This window comes from Aspergillus ambiguus (genome assembly GCF_047715705.1).
Source record: "Aspergillus ambiguus strain CBS 117.58 unplaced genomic scaffold BDV59scaffold_1, whole genome shotgun sequence".
In the NCBI taxonomy this organism is placed as follows: domain Eukaryota; kingdom Fungi; phylum Ascomycota; class Eurotiomycetes; order Eurotiales; family Aspergillaceae; genus Aspergillus; species Aspergillus ambiguus.
The window spans coordinates 27,771-52,554 of NW_027395514.1; the positions used below are offsets into that span (position 1 = coordinate 27,771).

The 24,784-nt window shown below is 50.2% G+C and overlaps 11 protein-coding genes across 11 annotated transcripts; 7 read left to right on the forward strand and 4 right to left on the reverse strand.

Moving 5' to 3' along the window:
* Positions 1 to 338: 338 nt before the first annotated feature.
* On the forward strand, positions 339 to 2,195 carry BDV59DRAFT_206728 (sugar porter family MFS transporter; the record flags this gene model as incomplete). The annotated part of the gene is made up of 4 exons (XM_073694844.1): positions 339 to 562; positions 620 to 1,407; positions 1,461 to 1,746; positions 1,804 to 2,195. The coding sequence occupies exons 1-4, from the start codon at positions 373 to 375 to the stop codon at positions 2,193 to 2,195; spliced, it is 1,656 nt and encodes a 551-aa protein (XP_073552833.1). The 5' UTR covers positions 339 to 372.
* An 864-nt stretch (positions 2,196 to 3,059) lies between these two features.
* On the reverse strand, positions 3,060 to 4,139 carry BDV59DRAFT_166166 (uncharacterized protein). The gene is made up of 2 exons (XM_073687652.1): positions 3,954 to 4,139; positions 3,060 to 3,901 (listed from the first exon to the last, which is right to left on the reverse strand). Exon 2 carries the CDS (start codon positions 3,404 to 3,406, stop codon positions 3,089 to 3,091), a length of 318 nt encoding a protein of 105 aa, XP_073552834.1. The 5' UTR covers positions 3,407 to 3,901; positions 3,954 to 4,139; the 3' UTR covers positions 3,060 to 3,088.
* Positions 3,525 to 6,356, forward strand: BDV59DRAFT_206730 (beta-glucosidase; the record flags this gene model as incomplete). The annotated part of the gene is made up of 7 exons (XM_073694845.1): positions 3,525 to 3,651; positions 3,700 to 3,893; positions 3,942 to 3,994; positions 4,055 to 4,281; positions 4,325 to 4,579; positions 4,631 to 4,793; positions 4,847 to 6,356. The coding sequence occupies 7 exons, from the start codon at positions 3,525 to 3,527 to the stop codon at positions 6,141 to 6,143; spliced, it is 2,316 nt and encodes a 771-aa protein (XP_073552835.1). The 3' UTR covers positions 6,144 to 6,356.
* Positions 6,015 to 8,330, forward strand: BDV59DRAFT_166170 (flavin-containing monooxygenase). Its single transcript, XM_073687653.1, has 2 exons — positions 6,015 to 6,166; positions 6,216 to 8,330. The coding sequence occupies exon 2, from the start codon at positions 6,571 to 6,573 to the stop codon at positions 8,233 to 8,235; it is 1,665 nt and encodes a 554-aa protein (XP_073552836.1). The 5' UTR covers positions 6,015 to 6,166; positions 6,216 to 6,570; the 3' UTR covers positions 8,236 to 8,330.
* Positions 8,331 to 8,403: 73 nt separating this feature from the next.
* On the forward strand, positions 8,404 to 11,201 carry BDV59DRAFT_78 (FRE family ferric-chelate reductase). Its single transcript, XM_073697095.1, has 7 exons — positions 8,404 to 8,887; positions 8,946 to 8,986; positions 9,035 to 9,349; positions 9,399 to 9,628; positions 9,682 to 9,734; positions 9,786 to 9,907; positions 9,957 to 11,201. Exons 1-7 carry the CDS (start codon positions 8,456 to 8,458, stop codon positions 11,062 to 11,064), a joined length of 2,301 nt encoding a protein of 766 aa, XP_073552837.1. The 5' UTR covers positions 8,404 to 8,455; the 3' UTR covers positions 11,065 to 11,201.
* Positions 11,202 to 12,272: 1,071 nt separating this feature from the next.
* On the forward strand, positions 12,273 to 12,738 carry BDV59DRAFT_197029 (hydrophobin family protein; the record flags this gene model as incomplete). Its single annotated transcript, XM_073692825.1, has 3 exons — positions 12,273 to 12,522; positions 12,573 to 12,631; positions 12,688 to 12,738. The coding sequence occupies 3 exons, from the start codon at positions 12,273 to 12,275 to the stop codon at positions 12,736 to 12,738; spliced, it is 360 nt and encodes a 119-aa protein (XP_073552838.1).
* Positions 12,739 to 13,039: 301 nt separating this feature from the next.
* On the reverse strand, positions 13,040 to 14,768 carry BDV59DRAFT_190020 (major facilitator superfamily domain-containing protein; the record flags this gene model as incomplete). Its single annotated transcript, XM_073691700.1, has 5 exons — positions 13,040 to 13,333; positions 13,419 to 13,709; positions 13,768 to 14,379; positions 14,429 to 14,530; positions 14,583 to 14,768. The coding sequence occupies 5 exons, from the start codon at positions 14,766 to 14,768 to the stop codon at positions 13,040 to 13,042; spliced, it is 1,485 nt and encodes a 494-aa protein (XP_073552839.1).
* A 366-nt stretch (positions 14,769 to 15,134) lies between these two features.
* Positions 15,135 to 17,480, reverse strand: BDV59DRAFT_206732 (uncharacterized protein; the record flags this gene model as incomplete). The annotated part of the gene is made up of 5 exons (XM_073694846.1): positions 15,135 to 16,328; positions 16,384 to 16,530; positions 16,589 to 17,273; positions 17,335 to 17,339; positions 17,403 to 17,480. 5 exons carry the CDS (start codon positions 17,478 to 17,480, stop codon positions 15,135 to 15,137), a joined length of 2,109 nt encoding a protein of 702 aa, XP_073552840.1.
* Positions 17,481 to 17,698: 218 nt separating this feature from the next.
* Positions 17,699 to 18,812, forward strand: BDV59DRAFT_197031 (cytochrome P450; the record flags this gene model as incomplete). The annotated part of the gene is made up of 2 exons (XM_073692826.1): positions 17,699 to 18,375; positions 18,425 to 18,812. The coding sequence occupies 2 exons, from the start codon at positions 17,699 to 17,701 to the stop codon at positions 18,810 to 18,812; spliced, it is 1,065 nt and encodes a 354-aa protein (XP_073552841.1).
* Positions 18,813 to 19,028: 216 nt separating this feature from the next.
* On the forward strand, positions 19,029 to 22,501 carry BDV59DRAFT_98 (transcription factor domain-containing protein). The gene is made up of 8 exons (XM_073697449.1): positions 19,029 to 19,545; positions 19,614 to 19,698; positions 19,784 to 19,889; positions 19,960 to 20,951; positions 20,996 to 21,412; positions 21,471 to 21,709; positions 21,760 to 22,213; positions 22,274 to 22,501. Exons 1-7 carry the CDS (start codon positions 19,413 to 19,415, stop codon positions 22,125 to 22,127), a joined length of 2,340 nt encoding a protein of 779 aa, XP_073552842.1. The 5' UTR covers positions 19,029 to 19,412; the 3' UTR covers positions 22,128 to 22,213; positions 22,274 to 22,501.
* BDV59DRAFT_190022 (major facilitator superfamily domain-containing protein) lies at positions 22,321 to 23,915 on the reverse strand (the record flags this gene model as incomplete). The annotated part of the gene is made up of 3 exons (XM_073691701.1): positions 22,321 to 22,455; positions 22,510 to 23,517; positions 23,598 to 23,915. The coding sequence occupies 3 exons, from the start codon at positions 23,913 to 23,915 to the stop codon at positions 22,321 to 22,323; spliced, it is 1,461 nt and encodes a 486-aa protein (XP_073552843.1).
* Between the last annotated feature and the right edge of the window lie 869 nt (positions 23,916 to 24,784).

Consider the following 24,784-nt stretch of genomic DNA (forward strand, 5'->3'; position numbering starts at 1 on the left):
TTAGCCCTGCTTAGTCTCCGTCCGACATCACTCGTATGGCCAGTGCTGAGAGCTTAGAAATCTCGCGTTAACCAATAATCAGTCAGACATATGGTTTTTGACAATGTCGTCCCATGGAGGAACCTTCTCCGGGTTTCCAACCAGCTCTCTCGCTCGATCTCCGCCCATTGGGAACATAGAGAAGGTGGTTTCACCAATTGCCGATCTACTTCGGCGTCAAACGCATCCGTCATTGAGTTTGCCTGGGGCCCCGCATAACGTCAACCCCTCCCGGACACTTATAAGTATGCACTGGAGAGGTTGTGACACGCCCCGTGCGAACGAACCAAATCGGCAGACACATTCCATTGGGGAGCCATATCCATCGCGAGCATGACGACAGATGAGCCGAGTCGCGACAAGCCGGCCTCTGCCCACAATGAATACGTAGAGGATGGCGCAATTGTCCTGATGAGCGCCGAAGTCAAGTACGACAATGGACGGATCCGAGATCTTCTCAATTCCCCTTATGTCCTAGGGGCGGCGATTCTGGCATCGTTGGGTGGGTTTTCATTTGGCTATGGTACGTCTTTCCTCCGGTGTCAACCGGCGGTTCGGCATGGTTAACCCGGGTGTCTAGACCAAGGCGTGATCTCTATCATCCTTGTGATGTCGCAATTCCGAGAACAATTCCCTAAAACTGATCCTGATAACCCTCACTATGGCTTCAACGTTGGGCTTATGACTGGTATGCTGGAATTGGGTGCTTTCGTCGGCTGTCTATTCTTCCCATCCGTGACAGACCGGATCTCTCGGAAATGGGGTCTGACCGTGGCTACTGTTGCTTTTGTCATTGGAGCCATTATCCAGACAGCCGCGTTCAATTACGACACCCTGGTAGCAGGGAGATTCATCGGTGGCATTGGAGTAGGCACACTTGCCATGGGCGCGCCTCTGTACATTTCTGAGATCGCACCGCCGTTCTGGCGAGGTGCCTTGCTAGTGCTGGAATCAATTAGCATCGTCTTTGGGGTATTGATCGCCTACTGGATTACTTACGGCACGCGACACATCCCGTCAGAGTGGGCTTTTCGGTTGCCTTTCTTGCTTCAGATGCTCCCTGCCTTGCTTGTTGGCTGTGGGATTCATTTCTTTCCTTATTCCCCTCGATGGCTGGCCATGAGAGGTCGTAAGGAAGAAAGCCTTGCCGCTCTAGCCAAGCTCCGGCGAAGGCCGGAGCACGATGAGCAAGTTCAGCTCGAATGGAAAGGAATCTTGTCAGAGGTGCAATTCCAGCGCGAGATTCTCAAAATGGAGTATCCGGATACATCCCCCTTGCTGATCGGGCTGAAGCAATGGGCCTCGCTGTTTCGCCCGAAATACTTCCGCCGGACCCTTATCGCCCTGGCGATTCCTTTCTTCCAGCAGGTAGGTCCGAAACGGACGCTTGCTTTGCGGACTCTGGATCTAACGGGTTATAGTTCTCGGGAGTCAATGCATTCATCTACTACGCCCCGACCTTTTTCAGCAGCCTGGGCCAGAGCTATGACATGTCTCTTATCCTCTCTGGTATGATCAATGTCTGCCAGCTCGTGGGCAATATTCCAATCCTTATCTTTCTCGATCGCATCGGACGACGCAAGCTAGCTATTCTTGGAGGTGCCACGATGGCTGTTCCACACCTCGTGATCGCTGGACTAGTCAGTCGCTTCAGTAATGACTGGCCTGCCCACCGGGCAGTTGGATGGTTCTGCGTAGCGCTCATTTGTATGTCTCATTCCCTTGCTATCCACTGCCGGTGGCGAAAATTAATTTGACTTCTAGATTTCTACGTCCTTGCCTATGCGGTATCGTATGGTCCTCTGGCATATGTGCTCCCTGCAGAAGTTTTCCCCAATTCCAAGAGAGCCAAGGGTGTTGGTGCTGCGACCTCCGTGATTTGGTTATCAAATTTTATTATTGGTGTCGTAGTGCCTGAGATGCTTCTCAAGCTAAACTGGGGCACGTTCTTATTCTTTGGGTTATTCTGCGCTGCTGCGGCCATTTTTGCCTTCCTATTTGTCCCGGAGACATCTGGCAAATCGCTGGAGCAAGTAGCCGAAGTCTTCGGGGATAACATGGTTGGCGCTGAGCGGGACTTACAGATTCATATCGCGAGAAACATCTGGCACGCGCCTTTGGACGATCCGTCTGAACCTTCAAAACTTTTTGTATAATATGTGCTGAGGATCTCGGGCAGATCCTTGCTTTCTAGATAGATTATACAACACCCCGGGGGCCTCGGTGCTAGGAATGACCAAAGCTAGAGAGCATGTTTCTTTCCTAGGGTTACAGCTATAGTATTAGGGATGAAATCAGTGGTAGAATTGACAGCACTAACACTAGGTCCTGTTGAAAAAGCACCCATATATCTGTCCCGATACTATTTTACGCAGTATATAGCAGTCAAATCGGTATGTTTGTAGTCTCGTTTGCGGGTGATATGTAAATGACGTCATGTGTTAGGGACTGTGAGGTAGTTGTTGTCGCTGACATCATTTCGGACAAACGATTTCTTTGCAGTAAATAATATTTTCTTCTGATGACCTACATGGATAAATTAATGATGCTGGTGGGCGACGTTGGGGTTGTTTACTTGGGCGCCAACTACAATCCGGCTATACTCCGGAGTATGTTCCCCTTCCGGCAGCAGAACAAATTAGAGCCCCTCCAAATCTTGTTGACGAGGGACCATTATTCTCATAAAGTATGATATATTACTCGGGTCTATTGAATTGAGGGGTCGGACGACTACCGAACTCTCCCTTAGCCCCTAGCCCTGGCGATCCCCCTTGTGGAGGAAAATGGCATGTTATCATATGAACACCACGCACCAGACAGTCAGGGGTAAAATAACCTATTATCGATCGTGATAATAACCGGCAGTATCAGTCGGCAGTTTACAGCACGATCATGGACACATGTGAGCTGGGGTTACTGGGTACTTCAGGGTACTGATCGAGCCATATTCCCCATACGCACGCACCCCGGATACCTCCACCTCTGTTGCGGGGAAGCAACTGGGGGCGAACTGGAGAAATACAAGCTAGAGACCCTCTTGCTAAAGCAATCAAATAGCGCGTGCCGGGCCAATACAGGCCGAAGCTTCAGTGTTTCTCCACCGAGAAATTCCGGGGAACCCGGATCGGATTAGCAAATGATTCGCGCTTCGACCGGGAATGTGGGGGGTCGTGTCTGTTGAGTGACCCCAGATTACCCTAATTTCATATCTCTGTTCTATTTGTGCAGGGATTCTGTCCACGGAGCCTACCATCTGCCTCTCGTGAAGCGCAATTTCCCCTCGTTCTGTTGCCGATGTTTTGCCGGGTCCAACAGTGTGACAATAGGTAATGTCGATCTTTCGGATCGTAACATTGAATGTCACCATACTTCTCTATTAAGTCTCCGAGAGATTCATTGAGACACTTAGAGTATAAATACCTCAGCAAAATCTGCCGGAGAGAAACCGGTAATCGCGTCAGGCCTCGCAGACACAGTTGGCCATCATGCACAACTTCCTAGGGTTGATTGGCCTCCTTAGTGGCCTGTCTCTTTCTTCTGCCGCTCCTTCAACTCAGAATATCACAAGTGATGCTTATTTCTATGGCGAATCACCCCCAGTATACCCTTCGCGTATGTCGCTCTGTTTCTTACTGTCGAACTTCAACTGACGCATCATAGCCGAGGGTACAGGTAGCGGTTCATGGGCTGCAGCCTACAAAAAGGCAAAGGCTTTCGTCGCACAGCTCACTCCCGAGGAAAAGGTCAATCTCACAGCAGGAGTCAGCGGCGATACTGGCTGCTCTGGAAACATCGCAGCGATCCCTCGACTGAACTTTCCCGGCCTATGCGTGTCTGACGCCGGTAATGGGCTGGTACGTATCTGAACTCACCATTATTAGCCTGCCTACTAATAAACACAGAGAGGTACCGACTATGTGAACAGCTGGCCCAGCGGTATCCACGCAGGTGCCAGGTAGGTTTGAAACTGACCCGGGAACACGTTCACATCCTACTAACACTAACCCTCCACCAGCTGGAATAAGAAGCTGGCACGGCAGCGAGCGTTTCACATGGGTGAGGAATTCCGCAAGAAAGGCGTTAATGTCCTGCTCGGTCCAGTAGTAGGCCCCCTGGGACGTGTTGTCGAAGGTGGCCGGAATTGGGAGGCTTTCTCCAACGACCCATACCATACTGGAGCGCTCGTCTATGAAACGGTCGAGGGTATCCAATCAGCTGGAGTAGGAGCCTGCACCAAGGTATGTTGTTGTCTCGTGAGACACGCTACGCCATGACCTAATGTTAGCTGTACAGCACTATATCGGCAATGAGCAAGAGACCAATCGAAACCCCGAAACCGTTGATGGGCTAGATATCGCCTCCGTCTCGTCCAATATCGACGATAAGACAATGCATGAGCTGTATCTCTGGCCCTTCCAGGATGCTGTCTATGCCGGAAGTGTGTCAATCATGTGCTCCTATCAGCGGATCAACAACTCCTACGGGTGCCAGAATAGTAAGACCCTAAACGGGCTGCTCAAAACTGAGCTGGGCTTCCAAGGTACAAATCCCAGTTTAATCTGAGCTCTCCCGTCCTGACATCTCCAACTAGGATACGTCATGACCGATTGGTATGCTCAACATGGCGGTATCGCCGCCGCAAATGCTGGTCTGGACATGGTTATGCCATACACAGATCTGTGGGGTTCAAATCTGACCGATGCTATCTCCAATGGGACAATGGAAGCGTCCCGACTGGATGACATGGCAGTTAGGTGAGTATCCTCTTCTTTCCTTTAGAAGACCGGACAGGAACTGATCAAATTAGAATTATGGCGAGCTGGTACCAAGTGAACCAAAATAGGGACTTTCCTACTCCTGGGGCCGGCATGCCAACAGATGTGACACAGCCACATCAGGCAGTTATCGGTCGATCCTCCGATTCACGCAGCATACTCCTCCAGAGTGCGATTGAGGGTCATGTATTGGTGAAAAATACCAACAAAGCCCTTCCACTGCAATCTCCCAAGCTCCTTTCTATATTTGGTTATGACGCAAAGGCACCTGACAGCTTAAGCACATCCTCTGAGTTCATGTCCAACAGTCCTCCTGTCCAAAACAACCATACTCTGTACGTCGGTGGGGGCTCAGGTGCCAATTCGCCAGCTTATATGATTGCTCCCCTGGATGCCTTGCAGCAGCAGGCGTATGAGGATGGCACCTCCCTTCTCTGGAACATCCACTCTGAAGACCCAGAGATTGACACTACCAGTGACGCCTGCCTGGTGTTTATCAACGCCTATGCCACTGAAGGATTCGATCGCCCAGGATTGGTGCATGAAGAGAGCGATGCATTGGTGACCAACGTCGCAGGCAAGTGCAGTAACACAATCGTGACAATCCACAACGCCGGCATTCGGCTTGTTGGAAGTTGGATAGACCACGAAAATGTCACTGCGGTTATCTTCGCGCATCTGCCAGGCCAAGACACCGGGAAGGCTCTGGTTGAGCTGCTATACGGTCGGGCGAACCCGTCTGGCAAACTTCCATACACTGTAGCCAAGAGCCCCGATGAATATGGCTCACTGCTACATCCCTCACAGCCGGAGGGTCAATTCGGCCTATTCCCACAATCTGACTTCACTGAGGGCGTATTTATCGACTACCGTGCATTCGACAAACATGGAATTGACCCACAATTCGAATTTGGTTTTGGGTTGTCGTACACGACTTTCGACTATTCCGGGTTGTCTATCAAGAAGGCTCAACAGACGAATAAACTCTATCCGGACTCAGGACCCGTACAAGAGGGAGGAAATCCCCGTCTATGGGATGAGACCGTAACTGTATCCGCGGAGATCAAGAACAGCGGGTCGGCATATGGTGATGAAGTCGCCCAGCTATACCTTGGCATTCCAAATGCACCTATGCGTCAGCTGCGTGGATTTGAAAAGGTCGGCATCCGGGCCGGCCAGTCTGTCAAAGTCGAATTCTCTCTGACTCGAAGAGACTTGAGTGTGTGGGATACCGAAGCACAGGAGTGGAAGTTGCAGGCTGGAGAATATCAGGTGTACGTGGGACGTTCCAGCCGAGATCTACCCCTGAAAGGGCGGTTCTCGATTTGATATCCCTAGGATGTATATAGTTTCTGCCGTTTCTTAGAGATATGGATCACGTTGAGACACGACATTTCGTACAAGAAAACTAGGGTCTAGACCACTCAGAACCGGTTCGCGTTATGCCCTCTAGAATACTACAGGCTGGCCACTGCATCCACCGTTGGCTGGTCGCCTCCATTCGGTTCGATGTCGAATCCAGTCCTCCAATAGCAGAGACCAAACTCGATGACCCTGGTAATGGCCAAGTCTTTCTGTTCACTGGTTGGTGCTGTTTGGTGTTAAACAAACAAACCCCGCTCGGTGAGAGGGGAACTGGACTGCTGCATACCAGTGTGGCGCGGAAAGCGGACCAAAACACCGACAGAGTCGTCAAACAGATATCAATTATGCACCCCGCTCTGAAATCCTATCCTCAACTTAATCATCTTTCATCATGAAGTCAGATCTCCGAGAGTTCTCGAACCGTCAAGGGACTGCGGGTCCTAACATGGACAAGCTTGAAGTGGATGTTCTGATCGTGGGGGCTGGGTTCAGCGGGATTTACTGCTTGCATGAATTGCGCAAATTGGGTCTCAAGGTTGTCATCTATGAGGCAGGGAGCGACTTTGGCGGCACGTGGCGTTGGAACTGTTATCCAGGGGCACGCGTTGACTCCGAAGTCCCAGAATATCAACTTTCGATGCCCGAAACATGGGCTAACTGGAACTGGAGCACAAACTACCCAGCATATGACGAGATCAGGACGTACTTCGACCACATAGTAGATGTGTTGGACGTACGTAAAGACTGTGCATTTGGTACCGTTGTCGTGGGAGGTCGATTTGATTCCGAGTCTGGGCGATGGCATATCACCACAGAAGATGGTCGACAAGCAACTTCTAAATACCTGATTGCTGCTACTGGCTTCGCTGCGAAACGATACATCCCAGAGTGGCCGGGGATCGACCAGTTTCGCGGTGTTGTCCACCACTCGTCCTTCTGGCCTGAGAACAGCATCGACGTTCAGAACAAGCGTTGCGCTGTTATCGGTACCGGCGCCTCAGGGGTACAAGTCACGCAAGCATGGGGCCCTATAGCCAGCAGTCTTAAGGTGTTCCAGCGCACGCCCAACCTGGCCATTCCTATGCGGCGAAGAGATCTCACGGTCGAGGAGCAGGAACAAATGAAATGCGTATATCCACAGCTTTTCGCTCTGCGTGAGAAGTCATTTGGTGGATTCTGCTATGACTTCTCGGAGAAAGACACTTTTGAGGACAATGAGAACGAGCAGGAAGAATTTCTGGAAACGATTTGGAAAGACGGAGGGTTTCGCTACTGGGTTGCCTCGTACAAGGACTATTTGATGAATCCGCATGCGAATCGAGTGGTCTATAATTTTTGGGCTCGCAAGGTGAGAGAGAGAATCCATGATCCTAATACGCGTGATCTGCTGGCCCCCGTTGAGCCACGGCATCCTTGGGGCGTGAAGCGGCCGAGCCTTGAAGTTGATTTTTACGAGCAATTCAATCGTCCGACGGTGGAACTCGTGGATATTAGAGAGAACTGTATCGCCAGATTCACGGAAACTGGGATCCAGCTCGCCGACGGGACACATCATGAAGTGGACGTCGTCTGTATTGCCACCGGATTCGATGTATCCACCGGAGCACTGGTGAATATGGGTCTCCAAAATGTGGATGGATCACTGCTCAGTGACGAGTGGGCTTCCACTGTCCATACGTACCTTGGACTGACTATCAGTGGGTATCCTAATCTCTTCCACATGTATGGACCGCACGCTCCAACCGCGCTGAGTAACGGACCGACGTGTGTGGAGGTTCAAGGACGATGGGTCGTTGATGCCATCAAGCAAATGGAGCGAAGAGGAATCAAGTCGATAAACCCGACAGCAGCTTCCTCACGCATGTGGAAGCACCGGATCAACGATCTCTCCAACCAGACCCTATTACCGACCACACGCTCGACGTATATGGGGGGTACATTCCCGGGGAAGCCGTTTGAACAGCTGAATTACACCGCTGGGGTCGCATCCTATCTCAAGGAGATCCGGTCGGCCTTACCCGAGTTCGAAGGGTTTCACGTCGTGATGGATGAATAGGATGGAAGGCAGGGATGATGGGAATGACGCGAAGAAGGGATGTTTATCTGTCCGTCGTAGCCCTAAGCCCTAAGCCCTATCGCAACCGTTATCAGATGGATGATCTGATTAGATCAGATGCATGCTGCACGTGGTCCCGATTATTTCCTGATGCTTTTCGTTCTCTCCAGACAATAATTCAATATCCACCTCGTCCTTCTCGTTCACCCTATGTTAAACCATGCAGAGCATTCTCTGGCTCTGTCTCTCTCTATATAGCCTTGGAACAGCCGCCAGTGTTCTCCCTCCGAACCAACGCTGTGTTACTGCTATCTACACCGCGTATGGGTATATCCGATTTTCCGGGACTCCCGCGAAGGGATCCTGGAACACCCGTTGTCAAAACCCCTTGGAGGTCACCTCTATTTATGCAGCTTCGGATGTTTATTGCTCCGTATCACAGCGTCATGCTGGCCTCTCTCAGTTGGAGGCTTTTTGTCGAGAGTATGCAGGATCGGAGCTGATCCCTCGGGAGCAGTTGGCCGAGAATCTGACCGACGACGCTGTTCGCAACATGCGTGTGGTCGACTTTGGCGAATTGTCGCGAAAACGTCCTGTGGACACCCCGGTCTTGATATCGGCCGTATATTATGATATCACATTCCGCACGATTGTAAGTCTTCTTCCATGAGGGGCCTGGTCGAAGGGATCCGCTGATCATCAACCCACAGGATTCTTGGCAGTTTGAGACTTGGTCACATTACGCTTATGGGTAGGCATTGAGCTTCCCGATGCAGGATCACATCTAACAGAATATCAGTTACGCTGGGTATGCATTCTGGGCCTCAATACTCACAATTGGCATGCTTCATCGCTTGGTGCGGCATATTGTTGAGTCCCGGAAAGCTCGTGCGGACACCCGCCCCCGGTATTCCTTGACACGTGCATTGTTCACAAATATATATAGTTGGGTTCAGACACATATACTGATATCTCCACCAATACCATCCCAAGGACGTCAGGTCCTTTGGTGGACATTCCCTACGCGCGCGGAAGCTCTTGTTGTTTTGGTTTTCTGGTTCCTCAGTATAACGTTCTGCGCGGTGGACTATCGTGCCTTTCCAGGCAACCTATAGTATGCAACCTCTACTTGACACATCGCTACCAGTATTAACGTCCTATAGCTGGCCCAACACATCCGATCAAATCATCCGTTACGTGGCCGATCGGACGGGGATTTTATCGTTCGCAAATTTCCCATTGATCTGGCTGTTTTCCGGCCGAAATAACATTTTTCTCTGGGCTACGGGCTGGAGTTTTGCGACCTTTAATATTTTCCATCGCCACATTGCCTGGATTGCGACCATCCAAGGTCTATTACACACCATATTATACTTGGCCATGTTCATTCAAAGTACGTTACTCACCAGTGATCATCTCGGGATTCTCCTTTAACGGCACCTTTAGATGGCAACGCCTGGCGAAAATTGCAAAAACCTTACCTTTTCTGGGGAACGATTGTACGTATAATAAGCGACCTAACTAACATGAAACTAATCAAGACTTCATAGGGCATGGTTGCAATGTTTCTACTACTGCCCCTAGCAATGGACTTCTTCCGTCGGAGGAACTACGAGTCCTTCCTTGTCCTGCATATCCTTCTGTCAATTGCCACCTTGATCGGTTGTTTTTAGTGAGTAGATAATCACCAAGGATTGAGCTCACCTCTAACAAATCCATAGCCACACAATCATCTTTGAGGGCCAGGAGTACTGGTTCTATCTATGGCCCGCTGTTGCAATCTGGGCCTTCGACCGAGTCCTCCGGCTGATCCGTATTATTTATTGCAATCTGCATGTGAACTTGGCTTTAGGAAAGGGTATTTACTTCACACGAAGTACTGCGACCTACGATAAAATGGCAGACGTTATTCGGCTGGATATTTGCCCGGGGTCCTTGAATTTTCATCCCAAACCCGGACAGTATTACTACTTGTACCAACCATTTCGCTTCACGGGTTGGGAAAGCCATCCCTTTACTCTTGGCTCTTGGACGTATGAAGGAGCGGAAATCTCATATCGGAACTCCCGAGGCCGAAAAGATGACCGTAGAGTCGATGTGTCTCAAATTCCCCTGCTTTCTGACTCATCTTCCGGGGTATCACGCTCCGTCACGTTCCCATCTCAGGATGATCCACGAGCTCCGAACTTTGTTTTCTGGATTCGACCATTTGATGGATGGACGAGACATCTCCAGGAACAATGCATGCGATCTCCGGATCGAAGATTACAGATGGCTCTATTGCTCGAGGGGCCATATGGAGAGCCGTTCCCGTTATCAAATTATGAGTCTATTTTGCTGGTAGCGGGTGGCACCGGAATTGCAGCTGCGGTACCTTACATACAAGACTACCTTGCAGAAATATCTCAAAAGTCCGAGTCGAAGCATCCCTTAACTCGAGACATACATTTGGTCTGGGCCACTCGGCAGGAAGCCTTCATTCAACATGTGTTTGTCGAAGATTTGGAGCCTGTACTACACCGAAGTGATTTCAAAGCTTCCTTCTATGTTACATCAGGGGTAAAACAGGATCCGCCGACAGAAGAGGGCCTGTTTCACAATTCCGTGAACACACGGGCCGAGCAGAGTCTCAACATCATTCAAGGAAGACCTGACCTACGATCCATAATCTCATCTCATGCACAGGAGGCACGCCTTTCTGGTTCATCCGCAGCAGTGATGGTCTGTGGGCCGCCAGCAATGGCGGATGAGACCCGCTCGGCAGTGCATTCTATGATGCGGCAAGGATATAAACGTATTCGGTATATAGAAGAGTCATTCAGTTGGTGAAGTACTAAAGTCGATATATTTCTTTGTCAGCCCTTGTTTAGTCGGTTCTATGCCGAGGGTCGAATTTGGTGTACATAGATATGGAGTTATTGACATGGAGATTTACTGGCTCCGATAGATTAAGCACATACGCCGTGAAAAAATGGCAGGATAAAGTTTTCCAACAATTATCATATTTCGTAGGGATGAATCAATCCCAAAGCGGGCTTACCTTTTTAAGGATCAAGACATCCTGCGGAGTGTACCTGCATGGGCAAGGGGTGCCCTAACTCGCCGGCTGAAAGCCGTCCGGATTAGGTTTCGGAGGAAGAAACAATCATTTTGGATTTGCCACATCGTACTAGGAAAATCTGTTTGTTGTAGTTGGTCACCAGCGCTGATGCCCTTTAACAAAAATTACAAAATCGCTAGCAAGCTTTAGTGAGCCAGTTTTAGCAACGCTGATGTACGTATCAGGATATGGCAATAAAAGTAATTGTCCAGAATGTCAATGAGTAGAGCCTAGTGCTGTGGAACCAAAGATACATATCAATAAGATATTCCTACAGGCGCTAGGTTGCTTAGGTCTCAGACATTGCCATCGGATAATACGATGCATAAAGTTCGGGGAGCGCTTCGTGGGGTTATTCAACGGTAGGGATGACAACTGCGTGTTGCAGATCATCATTAAGCGTATTCTCTGCATATATTCTGCAAGGGACATAGTCTGACTGGCAGACCAGTGCGTTGGGTGGTCGAAGTCAGCTTGTATCCAAGACATCCTGCCACCAACAGGGGCAACTGAGACATTATCCCGACATTTTTCTTGCTTGGACTTTGTGCTTAACGGAGTGCCTTGCTACTTGTTTCTTATTCTGGCCGCTATCTTCAGGTACGATTGCCCTTTATGAATCAGCACCGTAACCCAGCATATATGCAAGGGGCCGAAGAGGACCGGGAAGCATTGTGTAGTAGACTGTCTATCTTACTGTCTTAGACGAATTTCGACTGGAAAGACAGACCAGGAAATTGTCTTGATAATGGGAAATCGATGGCGTATGTTGGTCCTCGAAAAGTTATAAATACCCTCCAAGCTCCCGTTGAATCGATTCTCATTCCAATCTCATCAACACCATCATCTGACTACTCTCAAATCTTCTCTACTTCTCCATCCTCAAACGAAAACTCTGAACATTTTAAATCAATACTCTAAAAAAAAAACAATCACAATGAAGTTCTTCGCTGTTGCCGCTCTCTTCACCGCCACCGCTATCGCTTTCCCTCAGGACGGCTCTGGCGTCGAGGAGAATGCTGGCTCTTGCGGCAGCCATGCCATGTGCTGCAAGTCTCAGACTGCCAAGGGTAGCGACCACCTCACCGAGCACGAGAAGGGCGGCCTTGTCGACCTCTTGGGCGACCTCAACCTCCCCCTCCTCGGAGACCAGGACAAGGCTGGCCGTTACTCTGACTGCGAGTCCCGTAAGTGTACTCACTATTTGCTTCTGCAACTATCACTAACTCTGCTTCAGTTGCCTCCCTTGGTGGCAAGTGCGACAGCAACACCGTGTGCTGCCCCACTGGTTCTCAGGTAGGCGATGTGCATCTTTTAACTGGCTCGCTGAACACAATACTAACACCAAGCAGCAAGGACTCGTCAACATCGGCTGCGTTGGCATTCCTATCAAGCTTTTGTAAGATGTGACTATCGACACATCTCGACAAACAGCCTGCATTATGCCTTTTCATTCGATTCTTGAACACCATTTTTTCTTCTCGGTCTTCTCAGACATATTATTCCGAACGGCTTGATATGGTTCGATTATTTTATCTGTTACTTTCTCAAATTAGATGTACGGAGGAGCAGCCATTATATACTTCTGGACTGCCAGGAAAACATGGAATATTTATTTGAAGCACCTGTTGCTTCTCTCTGTACTGATTAGATCGGGGGGTTTCTTTTTGTTATGGCCCGATGCATTAGAAAATTCATTCGCCATTAATACGCATACGTCCAGGTCAGCTTTTTATCTCCTTCTCGTGCAAGCGTAGTACACTCTTCTGTATATCGGTGTGTATCCCAGGTAGCAATAATCCTCCTTCGCCGTCGGTTTTCAAGCATATACACTCCCCGAATGGTGCAAAATCCCACCATTCCTATTGAAATAAGGATCATAGTGATAATCAGAGGATATCTGTAACTGGGGGCATAGGATGATTTGAACAGCTGGCCGGCAATAACTCCAGCAATGTTCGACCAGCCATTGATACCGAGAATAACGGAACGTGCGCCCTAATCCACTATCAGCATGTCGAGGAAAGGTATATGTGGATTACCATATACTGGCCTTTGCCGGGGTATTCCCAGCCAACCAAACTGCCACTAGAGGACCACCTGCGAATACTCCAGCAAGACAAACATGGGCAAATCCGTATCTGATTTTGGAATTGGAAGAAGTTGCCATTACCACACAACCAATTAACCCGAGTGTCATTCCAAAAACCGTGTGCAAGCTGCGCTCTTTCAGGATGTCGGATGAGCGCACAATTATAATCAGGCCGACAGTTCCAACAATAAACGGAGGAACAGCCATTAAAGTCGCCTTGATCCCCTCATAGCCCATACCTTCAACGATTAGTGGAAGAAATGTAGTGAACGCAGTGACAGGCTACGCGATTGTCGAGATCAGTACTCCGCTGGACATCATATACCAAGGCACAACTTACCAACACGCTCAAAATGTTGCATATTACGATGCATAGTTTCTTCCAGTCCTTCATGACATCCTTGATGTCAGTCCAGGATATCTTCTTGTCATCGCCTTCCTCAAGTTCATTGCTTGTCATCATAGCATCAAGCTGCATTCTTCTAGACGCATGCTCTCGTTCTTGTGGAGTGAGAAACCATGCGGTTGCTGGATTGGTTGGTAACATCACGAGCGCAACTAGGGCTAGAAACACTGTGAGGCCTCCCTCGAAAAGGAAAACAGTCTGCCAGCCTTTCAGAACAGATGATTCGAGGTGAAGTAGCCCATAAGCGAGGAGGCCTGCAAAGGCCCCGGCGACAGAATACATCCCTGAGAAAAGCCCCATGCGGAATCCCAACGAAAATTTTGGATAAAACAGCGACATATAGTAATAGCATGTAGGGGTGAACCCGGCCTCACCAACTCCGAGGAGAAGCCGCAGTGTTAGAAATGTCCCTGTGCTGTTCACACCAATATGGGCAATACAGAGGCTGCCCCAGACTATCATCAACGTCGCGATCCACCATTTTGGACCGACTAGCCTGCCCATTACACTGGAAATGGGTTGAAGAGGGACATAGGTGGCGGAGAACTTTTACTGTCAGCGTTTCCGCCAAGATGGAGGTTGTTTGGTGACAGACCAGTGACAGGGAGTTAGGAATATCATCGGGCTTCAGGTTTGCGTCCTCGATAAAGGTGCTGGTTGCCACATAACCGACGTTCGTCTTATCAATCCCCAGGAGCTTCCAGCGCGGAGTAAGTATCATACACCAAATGTGACTAGAGACATCTTACAATGAATCCAATTGCAAGGATTGAAAGTAGGAATATGTCGACTTTCAAATTCACGCGCCGATCGAGGGCTTTCTCCTCATCAGTAGCTGCGGAGTAGTAAGGGACAGAAGAAACGATCTGCTCTTCTTTAGCATCCTCAACTTCGGAGGGTGAAGGTTTGTCTCTTGTAGTGGTCACAGTGTCCATAGTTCACGCTCTGTCGGACCGTACTGCGTTAGGGGACGCCTTCATGAATTACATCCACTGGCCCATGCTTTATAAAGCGGACGTTGATAAATCTGCCAAGTTCCCCACCCCCAGACGGAAACGCGAATCCTGGGGGTGGGGAACATGTTTAACCGGTTACTGACTAGGTACATCCCGATTGTAGACACTCTATTATTATACCATTTCTGTGGTCTTTGCAACTGGTCAAAATAATAGGAAGGTTTAAAAACCATGCTCCATGCTCTGGTCTCGTGGAGCATGGACTACAAAACAACGGCCCTGAATATTGTTGGACTATTTTTTGTCTACTGAGTACTTGATTGTATCGCATTCTGATCGACAGGGTCATCGGGAAAGCTCACACCGGTCAATCCACGCACTAACAACCTCTTCCATCTCGGTAGCTACACCCCACTGCAATGATAACCCTCGAAGAAGGGTACGGACAGCGGTTAGGTCATAAGTCAAGTCTCGCAAGATGTATTCGTCCCGGAATATTCCTGTTGTGTTTAAGTCTCCTGCGATGAAGTTGAGTGTACATTTGGCGTTGATAGGCTTGTCCCTTGGTGACGCGTGGCTATCATCATCCTGGGCAGTTAGAGTTGCATCCCAGTCAATACTTTTCGGTAGTGCGAGCTTAGGTATCCCGGCAAATGTAAATGCAGTGTATGTAGTGGCAGCGGCAAAGACGATACCGGGAATATTGATATCATGGGCTTTCCCGAGTGGTAACTGGGCAGCGATCTCTTGCACCCCGGTAGCATGCAGAAGAGCAATCCGGGCTTGGGGGCTCTGAACCCAATAGCTAGGATCGATCTTTTTCTCGTCGCGCTGACTCCCGCCAAAAATACCCTGCTCAATGCCAAAGAGGTGGCACAAACGTCGAGTCCCTCGAGCTGTGTTCGTGACCATGTCTAGGCATACAGTGTGCCATTGCAACAAGGCAGTGAGCCTGTCAGTAATATTATGTGGCTGAGGCTTGCTTTGTAAAATATCCTTGCGCAGTCGCCTAAGGACAAACAGTAGGTCACGTTTGGATGGAAACCCAACCGGAGGAGGGTTGGATCGATTGCCTTCTGAGACGAGACACCGAATCCCTTCTAGAATCACCTTCCGTCCAAATGATGAAAGACCATCATTCCAAGACACATTCTCCTTGTGGAACAGCTGGTGGTATATCTTGCAGAAAGGAGTCTCTGGGTGTGGATGTTGGTGGATGAGGGGAATCCACAAGTCTACCGATGTGGCCTCAAACGCTGCGTCATCGTTCGGAAGACGAAGGGGATTTGCAGGATGCCTTGCAAAGGTTGGATTACCACTGAATTGCGAAACAACGCCATCGACAATATATAGGCTCAACAATGTGCGTACCATGGTCTCTTGTGCAGCCCATTGACACCATCCCTGGCGTTTCTGCTCGATCGAGTCGTCCAACTGTGGAAGCTCAATCGGGTCCAACTTGTCATACATGCCACAATAGCTTGCCCAATGTATTCCTACCCCATGAAAGACTTGACTGGTCGTCCGGAAAGTGCGGTTCTAAACGAGTAGACTGTTGGTAAATATAAAAATTGCAGAGTTACCCGCTACTGACCTTTGATAGTGCAGCATATATCTGACTCAAAAGTACCGTCTGGACAAGCTCTACACCACAACAGGTGTCATATGGCCGTCGGGATGTTATCATCGTGTGCCAGGAGGTTGCCACAGCAGTGTGAGCAAGGCGCCAAAGGACATCTGCCTGGAATAATGGTGTTTAGTCTATGTACGTGAGTCATTTCCAGGTGGAGTTGACGCACTTTGTTCACGGCATCAGAAGTTCCTAAGAAGAGGGCACCCAATGCTATAGCGTTGAGCAATAAAGGAGCAGAGCATTCCTGGAACACAAGAGTCGGGCGATGGAATATCGGAAATATTGGAAGAATGTACTCGCAAAACATATGTAAACTACCATCAAGAAACCTGGTTGTCAGCCCCGAAAGGCTTACCGGTGCTGTCACACGACCGACCGTGTCGTTGACGAGACCACTGAGCGACTGGATGGCTTGCCGACTGTTGTCAGCTATGGTACTTCTTTCACTTGGTGGCGCCGAGTACGTCGAGGGAGACTCTGTGATTCCCAGCATCGATGGAGCAAGTGCCAAAGGTTGCTGCCAAATAGCCGGATCAATGGACATGATACTTTGCAGGAGTTCCTCGGATCCCGGCCAAAGGACATTTGATGAGATGTCCACAGATGCCAACTGGGTGTTGTTGAGCGGTGCTTCATTGAAAAAGGCCAGAGTCTGGCTCTGGGGATCAAGGCCTGTAGGACTTGATCTCTCTGCTGGAGGTGGCCACTCAATTATTTGTGACGATCGTTGAGGCTCAGACATGACACCAGGAGCTCTTGATTGCGAGTCATCGCTGCCATGCACTCGGGCATGGCGACTCAGTACATCTTGCCTAGAGAAGCATCGTCCACACACAGTGCACAGAAAAGGTCTTATTCCGGTATCTCTAAGGTATCAGGGGTCTGTGTGCAACTAAAGGGAGGCATACATACGGAATCTCTCATGCCGCTAGGTCCTGGTCAGACTAACATGCTCGTATGGATAATGTGGAGAAACGTACCTGGAGGTGCTCGCGCTTGGTATAGCGCTTGGGGCAGAACTGACACTGCAAGTTCAGCTTCCTTCGAGGACGAGCCATGTCTGGAGCGAGTATATTTGGCGAGAGAGAAGAAAAGAGAAGTGTCTCCAGTGTGGAGAAGATGTTTATATCCCCGCATTAATTCCTGGACGATGTTCTCCACTGGTTCCCCACCGCTGCGATCCCGCTTGTTGGGCACAGCTCAAGTTATATCAACAGTTAGTTTCCAGTTATGTCAAGGGGATCGTCAGCATGAATAGTGTGGGCTACCTTGCATCATGACTGTCTCTACTGCAGATGATTTCACCCTGGATCCTGACAATGACCCAAACAAAATTTATGCGCAATTCCAACGTCTACGGGCTACATGTCCTGTTGCGCATACCTCCCAGAATGGAGGGTTCTGGTTACTCACATGCTATGGAGATATCAAAACGGCTGCATCAGATACGGAAACATTCATTTCTTCAGTCAAGGCCGTAATCCCCAGTGATCCTCGAGGCACCCGCAGGCCTCCATTGAACACAGACCCGCCAGCGCATACTCCCTACCGGACAGCCTTGGACCGCACACTTCGACCGAAGCGGTTAAAACGATTAGAGTCAGTTCTGGAGCAGCATGCTGAGCGGGAATTTGCGCGTCTATGCCAGAAGGGCCGGGCCGAAATTTGCGGAGAGTTTGGGGCCATGTTTGCGGCCTGGGTTGAGACCACATGGCTCAATCTGTCGGATGAAACCGCCCCTTTGTTGGCGCACACAGCAGCAGCTTGGGTAAATGCATGGCGGATGCAGGATTCTCATGAGACAACTGCACAATCAAACAAGTTGTACGACATCGCCAGGGCGTTATTTGCAGACCGACGACTGTCACCCCGAGATCCTGAGCAGGATCCTGCATCATCACTTCTGCAAGAGACAGACGCAAATGGAAAGCCTTTGGATGATGAGCTTTTGGTGTATGCAGACACTTTCTTATTAAACATCAGCGATACTGACTGCTACCAGGGGTGCGCTGCGTCAGTCTCTCGTGGTCGGAATGGTAGCTCCCCCGATCCTCTTTGGCGATATTTGCAATCATTTGTCTGAGGACAAAAAGCTCCAAGCCGAACTCCGCTCCAATCCTTCCCTTATTCCGGGCGCGATCGAGGAGTTTGTGCGGTTGTACGTCCCATACCGTGGGTTTTGTCGAACACCCTCCCGCGACATCACGCTCCATGACCGGGTCATTTTGCGTGGAGAACCAATTATCATGACATATGCGGCAGCCAATCGAGATCCAACAGTATTTGAGAGCCCAGACACGTTTATCCTCAATCGGCCGAATATTATGTCCCATCTCGGATTTGGGCGTGGCCGTCACCGGTGCGCGGGAATGCCACTTGCACGGATGTAAGCTACCACCCCTGGACTCTTAGTCAGAAGGCTCAACGAGATACAGGGCTCTTCAAATTGGCCTTCGAGTTATCCTTCAACAGACAGCCGAGTTTGAGGTAGATGGTCCGTTGCAGTATGCTGGAATGCCAGAGATGGGTGTTACAAGTTGCCCCTTACGGATAACTCCTCATCCAAATGGATGAAAGAACATGTTAACTGTTAAATTTTAGGGATTTCCGTCTAGTGGTAGCTAATGTACGTTTTCATGGTCTCCTTTGGCGACAGATAGAACCATATCTTGCCTTGCGATTGGAGAGGACCCCTGAGAATTTCGTGAATCTCCCACTGAGCTGCAACTGCAGCTCGCCCTAGATGAATCCTTCCAAGAGCCGCAAAAGAAGTGTTTCAGATTGTCCACCCGAAGTCCAGCAGCGTAGTCCCCCCATACTAAGTGTACGGTTTGTAAGTGCCGGAGCTGCATCCGAGGCTCCGAGCGCCAAGCCCATTCGGGACGGTCCCGTGCCGTGGCCGGAACGTCCTCCATTTCCTTCCGCAATTTCGCTCTCTGACTTCTCTACATGTAGGGGTTACAGCATCTCTTGTATCTCCCCTGTGCATCATGGACAGTTCGGCCTCTCCACAGGATCCCCGTCCGTCAGAGTCATCAGACCGTCCTCCCAAGCGTCGTAAAGTCGCTGTAGCCTGTGACGAGTGTCGCACCCGAAAGGTCCGGTGTGACGGCATTCAACCCGGTACGATCCCGTCGGAATGACCTCCGTCCTGGATTGATCGTGTGATCCTGGCTGACTCCTTCGTGCAGTATGTGGGCCGTGTACCAAAAGGGCTGACCAAGGAGTGCGCTGTATCTACACCGGCGAGCCCGAGAAGAAGCGCGCCGTCCGCAAGTGAGTCCGGCCTGAGGAATCCACCTCTTCCATGTTTTCCGGCGCATGGATCAACTCATGGGCTAACTTGGTCGGCCGGGAAAAGTTATATCGCCAGTCTAGAGAGTCGTATCAAACATCTTGAGAGCCCGGGCAATATTCCGGCTAATGTATCTCCCGACCCTGGTCATCTAAAATCAGGCCATGCACAAGTGAGCAGAACCCCTAATTCTTAAAGGCAAAGCCATCTTTCAACGATGCTAATCGCCACTTATTGTGTAGCGACAAGTATCTTCCTCACCATATGATCCGGTGTCTCCCTTACCAGCCGGGGTGCACACCTCGGCTCCGTTTACTCCATCTTTCTCGGTTCCATTGAACCCGCATCATAAGGGAAGTAACGTCGCGGCTGCTGCCAGTGGAGACCAGTCATCTCCCTCTTGTAGTCTCTGTCAAGGAACTCCAGGAAGCAGTAGTACTTGTGCTCACCGGCATGCCGTACCTCAACCCCAGCCCTCACCGAACGGGGCCTCTCGGCCCGCACAGCGTGAGGACGGTGTGAACGCCATGATGGGTGCAGTAGAAGAGGGGCGTTTAACCCAAGGCTTCTTTGGAAGCTCTAGCGCTGCCAGCTTTATGCGACAGATCAAGACCGCTGTGGACAAGATAGTATCATCTCCATACCGACACACGTCTGACTCCATCCTTGGGATTGAACCTCCGTCCAGCCTCATGTCCACTAGGTCCCAGAAGCCATCTGGCGTTCCCAACTACGTCTTACCTCCACGTAAGACAGCAGACAGTCTCATGGAGGTATACTGGTGTTTTGTGTTCCCCCTCTATCCTTTGGTGGATAGCACGCTGCTGCGAGCTGAATATTCGAGGATCTGGACAGGGGAACCCCTTCAGTCTGACGAGAACATGATAATGTGCACATTCAATGTTATTTTTGCCTTGGCATGCCAGCTGGCAGACTTCATTCCTCCAGAGGAACGTGAGGCCTCGGCCGATGCCTTCTTCTCTCGTGCGAAGGACCTCCTCCATTTCAATCTTTGGAACACCGGGTCAGCTGGCCTTATCCAGTGTCTTCTCCTCATGGCCCAATATCTCCAGAGTACAGATTCTGCTCACCAGTGCTGGATCGTCACAGGTTTGGCCATCCGGAATGCCCAGAGCCTTGGTCTACACCTCCCCCAGACGATCGCCCGCCTGCAGAGCCCACAAGAAGAGCAGCTTGCCCGAAAAATATGGCACGGCTGCGTACTAATGGATAGGTAAGTTTTCATAGGATTTTGTTTTATCAGTACTAATGTCTTAGGGTGATCTCCATGACCTTCGGCCGGCCAGCTATGATATCAAAGGCCTCATGCGGCTCGGTTCCTTTGCCAGCCACCGTCGACGAAGAGTACATCCCTGCCGCTTCAGGGGTAGAAGCCACCCAACCCGCTGATCGACCCTCCGTCATGGCCTTCTATGCCAAGTCCCTCGAACTATATGAGATCTTGAACGATATCCTCCTGAGTCTCTACAAGCCTGTCCCTGAGGAAAGCCCGGAAGATATATACGACTTTTACTTCAATAAAGAAACTAGTGAAGGAGAGCATACTATTTTTCAGCTTGATCGAGCCTTGACAAAATGGACAAAGAGTCTTCCCCCTCATCTACGTGGGTCTTCGTATGCAGGTGGCTCGGGGGACGTCGTATTTTACCACCAGAGCGTTGTCTTGAGAGCTAGGTGAGTCACCCTTCGACCTGCAAGCTTTTTTCTAAGTACCATACTTACCCCGCGTCAGATTTCTTCACGTTCGCATGCTTCTTTTCCGACCAATCCTGTCGAAATACTGTACCGCGCGCGATATGGGCGACACGGATCCGTTAATTTCCATCCATGATTCGTTTCCGCAGCGCGTCGCATTGCAATGCTCCATAATTTGTGTTAAAGTAGCCCAAGAAGTGGTTGAATTGATTTACACGAATATCCCTGCCGACGGGTCCGCCGGTCCTCTCCCCGCGTGGTGGTATAATATTCTCTGTAAGTGCTCTATTGTGTCCTCCAATAGCCGCACGTTTAACCAGTTGAAGACGTCTATACAGCAGCTACCGTTATAATAGCAGGGCGTCTCTGCCCTGCAATCCTCGAAGAAGTCACTGAGTCCGCCCTGACGCGATCGTTGAACTCTGCACTGGAAATTCTGCGCAAGTACCAAAGCTATAGTACATCCGCCCGGCGCTGCGTTGCCGCTCTCGAGATCCTATACGAGCGAGTCGTCTCAGAAGGAGTCCCGCAAAATGACCAAGCGGCAAGTAATCAGCCAGCAGGAATGGCCGCAAATAACACGAACGATATGTCCCTGGGTGAGGGCATGAATGCGATCCTTCTGGACGGTTTTGATCTACCTGATTTCCAGGACATGTCTTGGTTGAACAGTGTTCCCAGTAATCTTTACTGAAGTTGCAGCTTTAACTACAATAGCAATTTTCTAATACCTTCCGCCTTAAGCTTCGAAGCTCATTGAACGACTACCAGAGTATCAAGGTACTTGACTACAATTCCAGTCTACACTTTAGAGTACACGTGAATGCTAATAATGAACAGGCTTATTATTCATCTCGTAGCTCTTGTCGTCACAAACAAAACCCCTCTCAGTGGCGGCTAGCGACAAACTGGATGGCGATGATAGGGAACAGAGCGCACACAGCGATGATAGCGCACATGACACCTGCTGCACCAGAAAGCTTCAGAGTTTCGAACATTGCTGGGAAGTAGAAGGGGCCGATCTGGCAGACGCGTCAGTAACCACTTCTACACGTATAGGATGAGATAAGACTTACGAATCCCCAAACGTGGCGGTATACGTTGATGCACACGCCAACGTCAGTCGAGTGCTCTTTATAGCTATCAACGGCGAACGAGATCAAAATCGTTGTGATGATCTGGTTGCCAAAGCTAGCAATGGCGGCACCAACGCATGGGGTGACGTTCCACGAGGTTGCTTTGTCCAACTGGAATCCCCAGACTAGCAACCCGGCGATTACGGTCCCGAAGCCAATATACGACAGCCACAGGCGATCTGCTGGACGGTGTGAACCTTTCTTTTTGTCGATGGTCTTCAAGAACCAATCGGACATGGGTCCACTCAGTTGCTCTCCCAACACACAGCCGATAATGATAGCAATAAATTGCAAACCAATCTGCTGCGCATCAAAGTGAAACTTTTCGCCAAAGGCGATGGGCATCTCAACAATGAGGGCGATGTTGCCATAGCAGAACACAATAGAATGAGCGATAGCCGGAATGACCACTCTGGGAAACTTCGAGTAGACCACGGGTTGGAAGAACTCGCGGAATGTAAGAGGACGAGGGTCAACCCGACGGGGAATCAGTTTGCTGAAGAAACCACCGTTTGGTTTGGCTTTAGGGCCCTCTACGGGGCACATAGTCTCCTCACCGATCAGCAAATACATGACGAGCTGTCCGAAGTTCATAATGGCAAAAAGCCAATAAATCCACTGCCAGCCAATATGCTTGCTTACGAATCCCATGATGAAGGGACCACCCGGCGTTCCGAGAGTGAGCATCAGAGTCCACCAACCGATCTTTTGAGCGCGCTCGTGGGGCTCACATAGCTCTGTAATCACACCACTGCCGATACCGATAGGAGGAGATATGCAGATGGCGGCGATCACCCGGGTGGCCATCTGGGCTCCATAGGTGGTGCAGCGAGCTCCACCAATATTGCAGACCATGCAACCCACGACAGAGAACAAGAAGACGTGATACCGGCCGTAAACAGAGGTGATTGGTTTCCAGAAGACTGGGGTTACTCCTAGGAGCAGAATCTGGCAGTGTGTAAGCAGCGGGGATCCCTTCATGCTTTCTCAAGAAAAGGCCGCTGATCGCTAGAGGAGGGAACACATACCTGAACGGACGTGAAATAACTGGCCTCTGGCACTGTCACACCATAATGCTCCGCCATAGCCTCATAGGCTGGGATAATACCCGCCGCCATGAAGGTAGCGGCCATTGAGTGGAATGCCACCATGAGAATCTGAGCATTCTTCTTCCATTTCGGCCAATTGCGAGGATGGTTTGCGTCCTCTGCTACCCAAGAATCGATGCTCTCCTGCTGCGGCGGCGTGGGAGTGACATTTTCAAGATGGACAGATGTCTCCGAACTGCCGCCTTTCAGGTTCTCCGGATAAGGGGCCGGAGGTACCTCTGGGCCGTCGTGTCCCATCCTGATGAGACTGGGATTCTTGTTGGGACGAAAAGGGGCAATGATAATGGGCTAGAAGCTGGGGATGGTTAAGGCACAACTCTCACGCTCCAGCTTTTTCCTAGGAAGAGTGGGAGAACCCGCTGGTCTTTATGTGCTCGAGTACTCAGCGTGGATACTGTCTAATTCCGTTCTTTGGTGGGTCTGGGGGCCCCATGGGGCAGATGGGATCAATGGTGCAGCAATGGACCCTGGTCCAAAGACCCATCGTGACGGTTAGTGGTTGGATCATTGGACCAACAGCTGTTGATATGTCTTCTTGGCGTCTGTTAGCGAGAGGAATTGATTCCGGCCATATCTTGGGTCTGAATGCGGGCTCGTCCTTCCCCCTACCCGAGGTTATACACGCCGACATAGCAGCCCGGATCAACATCCGAACAGTCTTCCCGGCGGGATGTCGGATGGGCGTCCGGACGACAAGACCTCCAAGAGGTTTAAAACGCAGCGATCTTCGAGCGCTCCATCGAATGGCCATTCACACGAGGGTATATGTCGAACAGACTAAAAGCGCCCTGTGTTTTCGTGGAAAATCGCCACTCGGCGCCAACAAAAATGGTGATGCCAAGCTGCAACAACCCGGCCGTGGAGGACAGTAGGGCCCGGGTGTCGGAGAGAGTTCCATGCTTAGAAACCCATAGCCTGAATTTTCCTGTTGTTTATGTCCTGGTCCCGTTCTTCTCGACCTATGTGTCTCGTGTCAGTGACGGACTCTTAGGATATTCAGTACTACGGAGGTAGACACACGGACAATGTCATGCATCTTGTATGCAGCCAGCTCCTAGCACTGGATCCTTCCCGACGGAACTCTGGTCGGTCCCTGTCCCATTCCG

Coding starts and splice junctions, on each gene's coding strand:
- BDV59DRAFT_166166 (XM_073687652.1), bottom strand. CDS start 3,406: ATGGTGACATTCAATGTTACGATCCGAAAGATCGACATTACCTATTGT.
- BDV59DRAFT_166170 (XM_073687653.1), top strand. CDS start 6,571: ATGAAGTCAGATCTCCGAGAGTTCTCGAACCGTCAAGGGACTGCGGGT.
- BDV59DRAFT_78 (XM_073697095.1), top strand. CDS start 8,456: ATGCAGAGCATTCTCTGGCTCTGTCTCTCTCTATATAGCCTTGGAACA. Junction 8,987..9,034: donor TGGTCACATTACGCTTATGG/GTAGGCATTGAG, acceptor ACAGAATATCAG/TTACGCTGGGTATGCATTCT. Junction 9,735..9,785: donor ACCTTTTCTGGGGAACGATT/GTACGTATAATA, acceptor AAGACTTCATAG/GGCATGGTTGCAATGTTTCT.
- BDV59DRAFT_98 (XM_073697449.1), top strand. CDS start 19,413: ATGGACAGTTCGGCCTCTCCACAGGATCCCCGTCCGTCAGAGTCATCA. Junction 19,546..19,613: donor GTGTGACGGCATTCAACCCG/GTACGATCCCGT, acceptor TCCTTCGTGCAG/TATGTGGGCCGTGTACCAAA. Junction 19,699..19,783: donor AAGAAGCGCGCCGTCCGCAA/GTGAGTCCGGCC, acceptor GGCCGGGAAAAG/TTATATCGCCAGTCTAGAGA.